The sequence below is a fragment of the Populus euphratica genome, unplaced genomic scaffold, assembly GCF_000495115.2.
Source record: "Populus euphratica unplaced genomic scaffold, PopEup_1.0 scaffold800.1, whole genome shotgun sequence".
In the NCBI taxonomy this organism is placed as follows: domain Eukaryota; kingdom Viridiplantae; phylum Streptophyta; class Magnoliopsida; order Malpighiales; family Salicaceae; genus Populus; species Populus euphratica.
In genome coordinates this window covers 5,543-16,808 of record NW_011500659.1, presented here as the reverse complement: position 1 = coordinate 16,808, position 11,266 = coordinate 5,543, and the positions used below count along the sequence as shown (strand labels likewise).

The 11,266-nt window shown below is 31.5% G+C and overlaps 1 protein-coding gene across 1 annotated transcript in view; it reads right to left on the bottom strand.

The window, feature by feature from the left end:
* LOC105115895 (late embryogenesis abundant protein 1-like) overlaps window positions 1-8,455 on the bottom strand; it is an 83,552-nt gene extending 75,097 nt beyond the window's left edge. Inside the window, exons 1-2 of the mRNA XM_011012966.1 lie at window positions 8,327-8,455; window positions 8,164-8,232 (exon numbers count right to left, since the gene is read on the bottom strand). Coding sequence (XP_011011268.1) covers window positions 8,164-8,232; window positions 8,327-8,386 — 129 coding nt within the window. The 5' untranslated portion in view covers window positions 8,387-8,455. The remainder of the gene's footprint in view (window positions 1-8,163; window positions 8,233-8,326) is intronic.
* Window positions 8,456-11,266: the final 2,811 nt, after the last annotated feature.

The window sequence follows — 11,266 nt, the reverse complement described above, 5'->3', positions numbered from 1 at the left end:
AATGAATACTCAACCAATAATTGTCTAACCTTGCCTTCTTTTAAGGAATGGCTCCATGAATAAGCTCATGCTTTAAACAATTTTCAAAGGGCCAACCACAACCCATATTCACAAACATACAAACTTGGTTGGAGAAATCACCCAAATCTTAGTTGGAAGAGTGATAATAACAATGTACAAACTTCACAACCACCATTTCAAGCACACCACAATTTCCAAAATTCTCATGGATATGCACCTCCTTATACTCCACCTCCTAGAAGAAATTTTAAGGAAACATTGCATGTATTCATTGAAAAGCAAGACACAATCAATACTCAACTTGCTCAAAACATGACAAATTTTAAAGATACTCTTGCAAAATTGACATCTGCTTTTAGTTTCTAAGAGAAATGTAAGTTTTCATCTGAACCATAACAAAATCTCAAGGGACAATACAATGCAAATGCAAGTAGTTCTAGAAGCCAACACATGGATCAAGTCAAATCAGTCACTACTCTTCGTAGTGGTAAGGTTATTGAAAAACCCACTCTTAAACCTTGTGAGAAAGATGATGAGTCAATCTCTGAGGATAAAGAAGGGGTTGAATCTGAAAGTTACAAAGAAACGACTGATTCCCCACCATCACAACCATTTCCTCATGTCATGACCAAACAAAGAAAAGTTAATCAAAACTCTGAAATCTTTGAAACTTTCAAATAGTTAAGAATCAATATACCTTTGCTGAATGCTATTAAACAGGTTCCTTCATATGCTAAATTTTTGAAAGATCTATGTACGGTGAAAAGGAAACTGAATGTGAAAAAGAAAGCCTTTTTAGCCGAACAAGTGTCATTCTTCAGAACAATAATGCTTTGAAATATAAAGACCCTAATTGTCCTATAATTTCTTGCTTTATTGGAGAACATAAAATTAAAAGAGTCTTACTTGATCTTAGAGCTAGTGTGAATTTACTTCCATATTCAGTTTTTCAGAGTCTCAATCTAGGTGAATTAAAACCAACTTTTGTAACTCTTTTACTTACCCATAGATCTGTAAAAGTGCCTAGATGAATAATTAAAGATGTGTTAGTATAAGTCGATAAATTCATTTATCCTATGGATTTTATTGTCTTGGATACACAACTTGTTGAAGTATGTAATTCATTTCCTATTAATTTAGGATGTTCGTTTCTTGCAACTTCTAATGCATTGATTGTAGAAATGGACTGATGAAGCTATCATTTGGAAACATGACATTAGAGATGAATATTTTCAACATTTGTTATATTATTGTTATTTATAATTTGTACAATTAACCTCTCTGTGGTTCGACCCCGGTCTTGCCGAGTTATTTATTATTTCGGCACTCATGTACTTAGAAAAAGACATCTATTTTTTAATCTTGTTATTGAACTTCTATAACCGGTGTGCACATGCTTGTGTGTGTGAAACATGTAAATCATTGTCTATGCATATCAATTTTAATATTCAACATGGTCTTTTTTATGGTCTTTTTTCTATTTATGATTTAATTATAATCTTTTCAATAAAATGTTTTTTTCTTTTTTACAATTACTATTTTTTTTTTAATGTCAATTTCATCTGGTTTTACGCAACACCATGGGATGGTTCTCAGTGAATTCCTCCCAGAAAAGACAGATACAAAAGTAATTAAGCGTTGTGGTTAAATAAATAAAAAACAGACATAAAAAAATAAATTTGTTTTTAGAATTAATTAAAAAATGATTTTTTGATCTTTTGAAGTCTTGAATGGATTTTCATGCAGTATTCATTTCCGATCCTTTGACTGGTGGCTATCCTAATGGCTGCTCCCAATCAAGCAATGATGAGTTGCTACTTGAATAAAGCAGACTTAAAAAGCCTCTGGGAGACCCCTACTGGATAAAGGATAATAAATAAACATTTTTTTTATGAATTACTATATTGAGAATAAGAGAACTGCAGGATGGAAGGGTCGAATCATGTTGATTTACAAGAACAATGTGATGATCAAATTCATAAAATTCTTCATAAATGAATGAAATATTGAACTAGAGTTAATGTTGGTAGCCACTTGTTATAGTTCTTGGTAGAGGAGAGTCTGGCTTGGAACAAAATCATGTTTGTGGCTATCGAATTCCTACCTTTTTTCTCAACTGTTGGCGCTGCTCGTTTTATATGACGTCGTATTGTATTGACAATGGGTTTATCGTTTATGTATGTTTGCTACTCTATTAAAAAGTTCATTTACTTTTTAGTTTTAACGTTGTTTTTAAATTAATATTATTTTAGTTTTTTATTTGAATTTTAATAATTTGTTTCCAATCATTACAAATCTGTTTGCACGCTTAAACTGATAGTCCCTGATATGTAGGCTTTAATTTGATTTCCACAATTTAAAGAAGTCATAACTGAAACTCGGATAAAGCTGCCAGAGAAACTGTTTGTTCGAGTTCATTCATATACACACCTATATCCTCCTCCTCCTCCTACTACTACTCTCTCCTTTCTTTATACAAACACTACACCTCAGCTCCGCTTCTCTTGTCCAGCACCGTGTGCTCACTTCAGTTCAGTTGCGATCTTTAACGTTAACGGACTCTAACTGGCTCTTTTCAGAAAAAAAAAAAAAGGAATTCTGTTAATTTAGTTAACAAAGATTTTCAAAGACCTTCGGAATTGCCACCGCCACAACAACAACAAAAAAACCTAAAAATACATCATATATAAACGAGTCTCGGGAGATAGCATCACCTCACTTTTCTTCTGTATTTTATAACTATATTATATCAGAATGGATTTCTCTCTACCACAAACCCTACTCCCTGGTTACCGCTTCTCTCCCACTGATCGAGAACTGGTCCAATTCTATCTCTACCCAAAGGTCACCAACCCTCTTTTCATCACCTCCGTTCCTGTTAGAGATTGTGACATCTACGCCCATCAACCTCTCCAAATTTGGAGCGCCTTCCACAGGCTCCAAGGAGAAGATGTCTTCTTCTTCACTAAACTCAAAAAGAGAAGTCCCACTTCCCATGTCACCCGCAAAATTGCCGGTGGCCCTGCAACATGGCATAGAGAAGACACTGACCGAGCCATCGGTGTCGCTATTGACGAACATTGCTCTGTCACAACCATCAGGAAAAGCTTCAGTTATCAAAGCACTCAGTCTGGCCAACATGGCTGCGGCTGGACAATGTACGAGTATAGCTTGCCATCCCTTTCTCAAGTCATTGTTCTGTGTCAATTGAGAAGGAAAGAAGACAACAAGAGTCACACACAAACGACCAAAAAGAGGAGAAGGCAAGCTGACGATGTTGATGGTGCTACAAACACCATATCTCAGAAGGCCAGGGTTGGTGAAGGCTATCACCAGCAACAGATCACGTGTTTCGAGGCGCCGGCCGAAACTGAATATGAGATCGTGTATAATGGGGTGACATTTGACAATTTGAAGTCCTTTTCTCATCAACTTGTTCTGGACTTTGACAATGATCAGGTGGCTGTCAGTTCCGTTGCTTCAACTATCAACGTTGCAGCACCAACTGTATTCACTTCAAGTTGTGCAGAGAACTTGCTACCAGATGTGGTCGTGTGCATCGACAATGATGAGGAGCCTTCTGCAACAGAGGAGGATGATGATTACCATCGAGAGCTTCTTCGACTGCTGGATTTCGATGGTGGCTCTGACTTGGCAGATGGGGTTCCGTTCATTCAAACAACATCTTAGGCTGATGAGGTTCATTCTACACCAAAAGGATCGACTCCGGTTGAATCCCTCGGAACTGATGCTGATGGCTTTCATCTTGACGCCCAAGTTTCTGGTTCCAGCCTTAGCAGCGGTTGGAGAGGTCGTTTTCGCAACAGCTGCCGCAAGCAAATCCACCATGCCTGGTTCAAGAAAATGAAGTTCAGATGCTCTACAATCCTTTTCGTATGGAGAGCCCGTATGAGGTTTCTTTATTGTAGTGGTCTATAATGGATAATGCTACTGCTGGAAATTCAAGAGAATCCATAACCTATACTTCCGCAGTTTAAAACCTGCAGCAACTCTGATTTGATGAATTCTATCCTAAGGATGTAGTCTAGGCTTCATCCAAAGTCCTACGCACACTGGACTTCTATAACCAATATATATATATTAATCCGTTACCGTATATATGCAATGAACATGCAAACCAAATAACTGACGAGAGGGAAGAGTTAATTAATTGTCTGTGCATATCAGTTTTAATATTCAACATGGTCTTTTTTCTGTTTATGATTTAATTACAATCTGTTAGCTTGTAAATAAGTTTTCATACAAGCTACAATCTGTAAGGAACGCTTTGCCAATTTATCAATAAAATCATGTTTGTGGCTATCAAATTCCTACCTTTTTTTTCTCAACAGTTGGCGCTGTTTGTTTTATATGACGTCGTATTGTATTGGCAATGGGTTTGTCGTTTATATATGTTTGCTACTCTATATTAATATTATTAATTCTGATAGTTATCAATTTCTTAGATCCAATATTTAGTTGTATAATTTATAAGTGATTAGAGACAAAGTGAAACAAAGAATAAATACAGGAGCGTCAGGGTACTTTTTCTTTTCATTAATTCTAATAATAAAGTAATTTTTTACCCCTCTGGAAAAAAAAATGTTCATTTACTTTTGGTTTTAACATTTTCTTTAAATATTATTCGAGTTTTTTATTTAATTTTTAATAATTTGTTTTCAATCATTACATATCTTGTCCGGCACCGTGTGCTCACTTCAGTTCAGTTGCTAGCCTTAAACTCTAACAGACTCCTTTCATTAAAAAAAGAATTGTGTTAATTTAGTTAACAAAGATTTTCAAAGACCTTTGGAAGCACCATGGCCAAAAAAAACATCATTTATAAACGAGTTGGGGAAATAGCATCAACTCAACTCACTTATGTAAGCAACGTATAATTGCTAAAAAAATTTATTGAGGCTGAAAATAAAATTTTAGCAGATAGTAATATTAAGGTTATATGATTTTAATATTTGTTAATAGATTTATAGGTTTATTTTATTTTTGCTTTTATTATTTAGTATGATAACTTTGATATCATTTATCTTTTAACAAATTCTATTTTCATGCTCGTACTAAATTTGTTGAGATAGATTTTTTTTTTTATAACCAGGTTACAAAAAAAGAAATTCAAATTCGTTTTATCTCCTTTCATGAATACTTTCTAAATATCTTTACCAAATTGTTTTCTGCTATGTTCTTTATTGCCTTTTGTTATAGGTTTCAAGTCAATTCTTATATATATATATATACACACACATGATTATTTCAATGTTATAATCCCTATAGTTGCTATCATATATGACAAAATATGATGGCAATTATAAGGATTATAACATTGAAATAATTCTATATTATTTCTTTTAATTATTTTCTAGTGTTGGTTCATTTCGCAAATGCACGAATCATAACAAGTAATAAAATGATAAGTAGAGTATCATCTCACGAGGATTTGTAAAAATTACTACTAATTACCAAAGTCTTTTAAATTATGATTTATTTGAGGAATCGAATGAGATAGATTATGAAACAAAAATTAATGATTAAAAAATAAACAACCAAATGATTAAATATTAATGAATTCAATTGTATTGGTTTTAGAATTTCTGACTTACCGTAACTATGCTTATTTGAACTTTCTCGATTAAATTAATTACTCCTAATGTTGATAATCAGGTTTTTTTAATGTAAATATTGATCTCTCTCGAGCATCAATAAATTATTTTGACAAACAAATTTCATATATTCTACGAAAGTTCTGAATTTGTCAAAATTTATTAAGTACTGTAAAACCTGTAACAATTACAAAGGTTCCTAGGATATCTCTATCTTATAGAGTTCTTAAAATATTTCAAACAATAGTTAAAACAATTATCACTTCTCAGTTTCAAATTGAATTCCAAATCATATTCATAGTAAGGTTATTTGTTCACATATTCATAGTAAGGTTATATAAAAAATAAAAGTCTATTTCATAGTTAAATTGAAGAGAAACAAACTTGATACGATGAACATCACTCAAAAGTAAAGAATTTTAGTGGAATAGATAGGTGTCCTCCTGATCTTCAATATTTTTGCCTCTGTTCTTTTTGGTTTCTGTTGGTGCCGCTTCCTCCTCTTTTCCTTAGTCTCTTTTAGGTTTTCTCTATGTATGCCTCTTCTCTCTTGCAAACCTTTTTTTTTCTTTTATATTGTGGTCTTTTTACCCCTGCTGGCCTTTTCTAGTTTGAATTTCTTCTTACCCAAACATTGCAGGCCAAGTTTGAGGTAGGAAACTTGCAAATTCAAAGATCGTTATTTCAGAAGAAATTGTAGAAAATTGAATCTTCTTTCCAACAACATCAATCTTGCAATTTTTGGATCTATGAGACTTGAGATAAGGGTCATGAACCGAGACAGTATTTGGAGTGCAAGAAATACGGGTCTAATTCAATCAATGTTCGGTTTTATTACCCGATTCTATCTGCTTAGTAACCTAGTATTTGAAAACACATTAATTTCTCACGAGGTCAATAGTTTATAAAGAAATTCAAAATTCTAATTATCTTGTGCAACGTATCCAAAATATTTAAAAATCAAGCATGAATAGTGGAAAATATATATGCTAAAAATTCTCTTACCATATATATATAAAAGTCACAATTTCATTTTATTATTCTCAACTACACAAATTAAAATATAAAAATTGTAGCAAAAAGACACTATATTGGGCATTTATCCTATACTTGTGCAAATGAAAATCAGCTTAGAGAGAATCAAGGCTTAGAATTATAATAACTGAAACACAAAATGTTGAAATTACCGAATACAAACTTTCTTTAAAAAAAAATTCTTTAATGGGCTAATTTTCTTTAATAAAAAAAAATATATTAAAAAAGATATCATGTTAACCCACCACAAATGGGGGGAAGATATTTCTTTGGTCTAAATACAGACGATAATGAATTCCATGCTGTGAAGGTCATTAAACATGGATGTGACCAAGTGTTTTTGCATGTTTCATGACAAAGCAATTGATATTATCTACATTTTTAGTACAATATTGCAATGGATACTGTCAAGGCATGATAAGCTGAAAACAAAAGTTTCATACAGATAAAACATGGCATATGTTATACTGTTCTTGTTTTGCTATGCCAAAATCCCTAATAATCCAACATTTTCTTTTCTTGTTTTGCTATTTTTCTCAACTAATTATTAACAATTTTACCATAGAGCATATAATAGAACGTTTTATGTTCCCTTCCTTGATCTTTGTTGATGTGTAGGAAAATGGATTGGGTTAGCTAACCAAGTCAAAATGATGTATTATATTTAATAGTATTATATTAGTGATCTATTATATTTATCGATAAATATTCTGATAAACAAATAAAAACATCTATAACATTTTTTGTCAATAATATATTAAATTCAATGGTAAATTTACCGATTGATTTGAGAAGGCATAAAGTTGCTGTAATCAAATAGATTTAAGAATAGAATTGGCATTTTAGGCCATGTGGACGTCTAGGGTCAATTGATGAAGCACTAAGCTGGCACTGTTATGATTTCATAAACTGAAACATTTGAACATATACTGAACTTAAAGTAAAAAATTTATAATTTTCTAATAAGGGCAACATGCATGTGCCTACAAACTCATGAGAGAACCCCGCAGATCAGAGAGCTCTCTTCTTTATACAAAAGGAAAGACAGAAACACAAAAAAAAAAAAAATCAAAAACAACGAACTGCATAGATGAATATTGCATTTAATTTCTAAATTTCATGCAGCAGACGATCATTGGACCCCATCGATCGAGCTTCACTTGTTCATGCCAGTTGCATTCTTTACTCCTTCAACAGCTTCCTGTGTCTTAGCCCTCACCTGCTGACCAGCCTACACAAAAAAGAAACTATCAAAAAATAAAAACCTACTGCAAACTTACTCGCTAAGATTATCTGTGCCAAAATATGCAACTAATTATTAACACTTAGAGTGTTGCGAATTTTATTCATGAGTGTTCCTCATTCTTTTTTGCCTTTTCTTTTTGGTTTATTGTCATTCTTAAATCTTATGCACAATCCATTGTGCCATTGTGGTGAGAATGAATTCTCTAAAAAAATTATAGAACATGAGATTGAACAAAAATATGTGAACCTCTTGCACTGATTCCTTTGCAGATTGAGCAGCATTGTCAGCTCTGTCCATCAAGTTACTGGCCTTCTCCTGAAACAAACAAAATCGATATGTTATAGAGCATCACACAGTAATTTATATATAAAAGCAAAAGCAAAATAGAGAAAGAAATCCATAAGCTAACCTGAGCTTGGCCTTTGGTCTCACCAGCTTTGTAGCTCATCTTCTGGGTGTTGTCAGCCATTTTTGGTTATTGATTTCTTTGAAGGATTGAGAGAATGCAAATGAATTGAAAGCTAAAACACTTGAAAGATTGAAAACACAACTTTTGGTCATAAACATGAGCCATGGTTGCCTTAATTTATAGTGATTAAAACCAAGTCACTGCTTGACACGTAAAATGCTACGTGGAGTGATGGCTGAAATGTGTAAATTACTTAGACTAGCATGTGTCAAGCTGTTATTGAGGTTGAGATTTTGGGGCCCTTGGACCAGGGCCAGGGCGTTAGATTTTTTTTGTGTGCTATGTTTTGACCGCTTAATTTTATTTTATTTTTATATTTAAAAAAATTAATTTTTTTATTTTTTATTTTAAGTTAATATTTTTTAAATTTTTTAAAATTATTTTGATATGATAATATTAAAAATAATTTTTTAAAAATAAAAAAAATATTTTAATATATCTAAAACAATATTTTAAAAATAGCAATAACCATATATTTAAAAATAATATTTATAAATTAAATTGGCTAAATATTAGACTGGCTTCAACTTACACTTTTAACTATTTTTAATTTATTCTAATAAAAAACATTTTCAATCACATTATTAAATAAATATAAACAAATATTATTTTTATGGACCTTTTATGCATGATATATTTAGCTTGAATTAAAAAAAATTTGAATTTCCCGTTATATATTATTTAATATTATTATTAAATTCAATCTTAAACTTCTAAACCTTCTATCCAATTTACCATTTAATTATAATTGAAATTAAATTATATAAAAATTATTATACCATAATCCAATATATGATTAGTACTTAAAATTGTATTTTTATCAAGGTTTTATATTATCATTTTGCACTTCAAGTATCAATAACTCCTTAACTAAAGCATATTTTATAATAACATATCTAATAATATAAGATACCTTTAATTTGTGGTAAATGTTCATTTTAAATGCAGGTCTATCACATAAATGAAAGGATTGACTGATGAATTTAAGAAATGAAATTGAAAGGACAAAGAGATGGCCAAACTTAGAAAAAAGATGTTGGTACAGTCTAAACCAGAATACTATTTTGTAATTGGGTCATATCTGGAGCTGTAAATCTTGGATTTAAGTCTACTTTATATAAATGAAAGGTAAGACATATGCCTACAACTTTCATATGCAGCCCAAGATTTAAAAAGGGCATTTTCAAGTTCAAATTGTAGCAACAACAAAGAAGTCCGAATCTGTCCTACAAACCACGCACTGTTCAATGTTTGGCCCATATCTGGAGTTCTAAAATCCAAATGACCTCTATTTTTTTCCTGAAAAGCGAGATAATTTCCTACAACTTTCATGTCAAGTGCTTCCAATTCTACCGTTATCAATGACGTTTTAGGCAGATAAGAGAAGATAAGGATTGTCACCAAGTCAAACGTTAGCCATCCACTCATCAATTAGTCACCAAATCAATAATTCTCAATTTTGACCTATAAAAGAAGGCATTTGTCATGCATTTAGGCATCTTGGTCTCCAGATAAAATCATGTTATTGCTTTCTCTCTTTGTATTTTTGTAATGTTCAGTTTTTATTTTTAATAATATCAAGTTTGTGCCTTTCATTTCCTAACATAAGTTATAATCATGCATGCCTAATGAGATTTATAAGTATTAGTATTAATCGAATAAGATAACTAATGTAATCATGTTAACAATTTATAATCTGATTGGAACCTTCTTTGTGTATGGTTTTCAATTGAATAATAAGAGTTTATAATATACTTGTTTGATATACCATTAGTGGATCCTCTAACCTTAACATTTGTTGTTATCATTATTTAACCTTTACATTGATCTTCCATCTCAAAGTTCTCATCAACTTCTTCTTCTTTTTCTTCTTCTTATGCTTCTTCTTTATTACTATTACTACTATTAGTATTAGTAATATTATTATTAGTAGTAGTATTAGTAATAGTATTATTAATATTATTAATATTACTATTATTATTAGTATTATTATTGCTATTCGTATTACTATTACTATTACTATTACTATTACTATTATTAATATTGTTGTTATTATTGTTATTGTGTTATTGTTATCTATAATTTATACAATTAACCTCCATGTGGTTTGACCCCGGTCTTGCTGGGTTATTTATTACTTTGACACTCCTGCACTTGAAAGAAGACATCAATCTTTTAGTCATGTTAGTATACACAGAGACAAAAATAAAACTCAAACAATCGGTTAAACCTCTGCATATAGAATAGCCCATTTAAAGAAAAAATAAGTTGAGCTAACGGAATATTTTTGCAAATAAATATTTTAGTCTTTGTTCTTGTTTTTCAACATAAACAACTAGGTTGTACAAGTGAAGTATTTAAACTCGTAAGATATAATGGTTTAGCTAAAAAATAAAAGGGAAATCCCATGAAATCTGGTTGATGACAGTGCTGAGTTGTTGTGATGATATCTTTATGGCAGAGGAGTTTGTTACAATGACAACTTGATAATAAGGATTTTGACAGTAGAGAATGCCTATAAGTTTGTTGAACTACCATGTAGAGTTACTGTAATTTTAAACTTGTCGATTTTATAGGCTTAAGTGGATTGTCATCTTGGTTTGAATATATTGTTGTTAGAGCTCTAAGATCACTCAACGTCTCTCCAGTAATTGAGGCTAGATTGTGAAAGTCTCCACTCCTGTTTCTCTAAGAATCTCGTGTATCTTTATTTCACCATTAACTCTCACAATTGTTGGCAGTGCCAAGCTGTGATAGGTTGTTAACACCTTATTAGTACTTAAAAGTGCATTTTTATCATGGTTTTATATCATCATTTTGCACTTGAAGTATCAATAACTCATTAACTAAAGTATGATTTATAATAATTGATTAGTACTT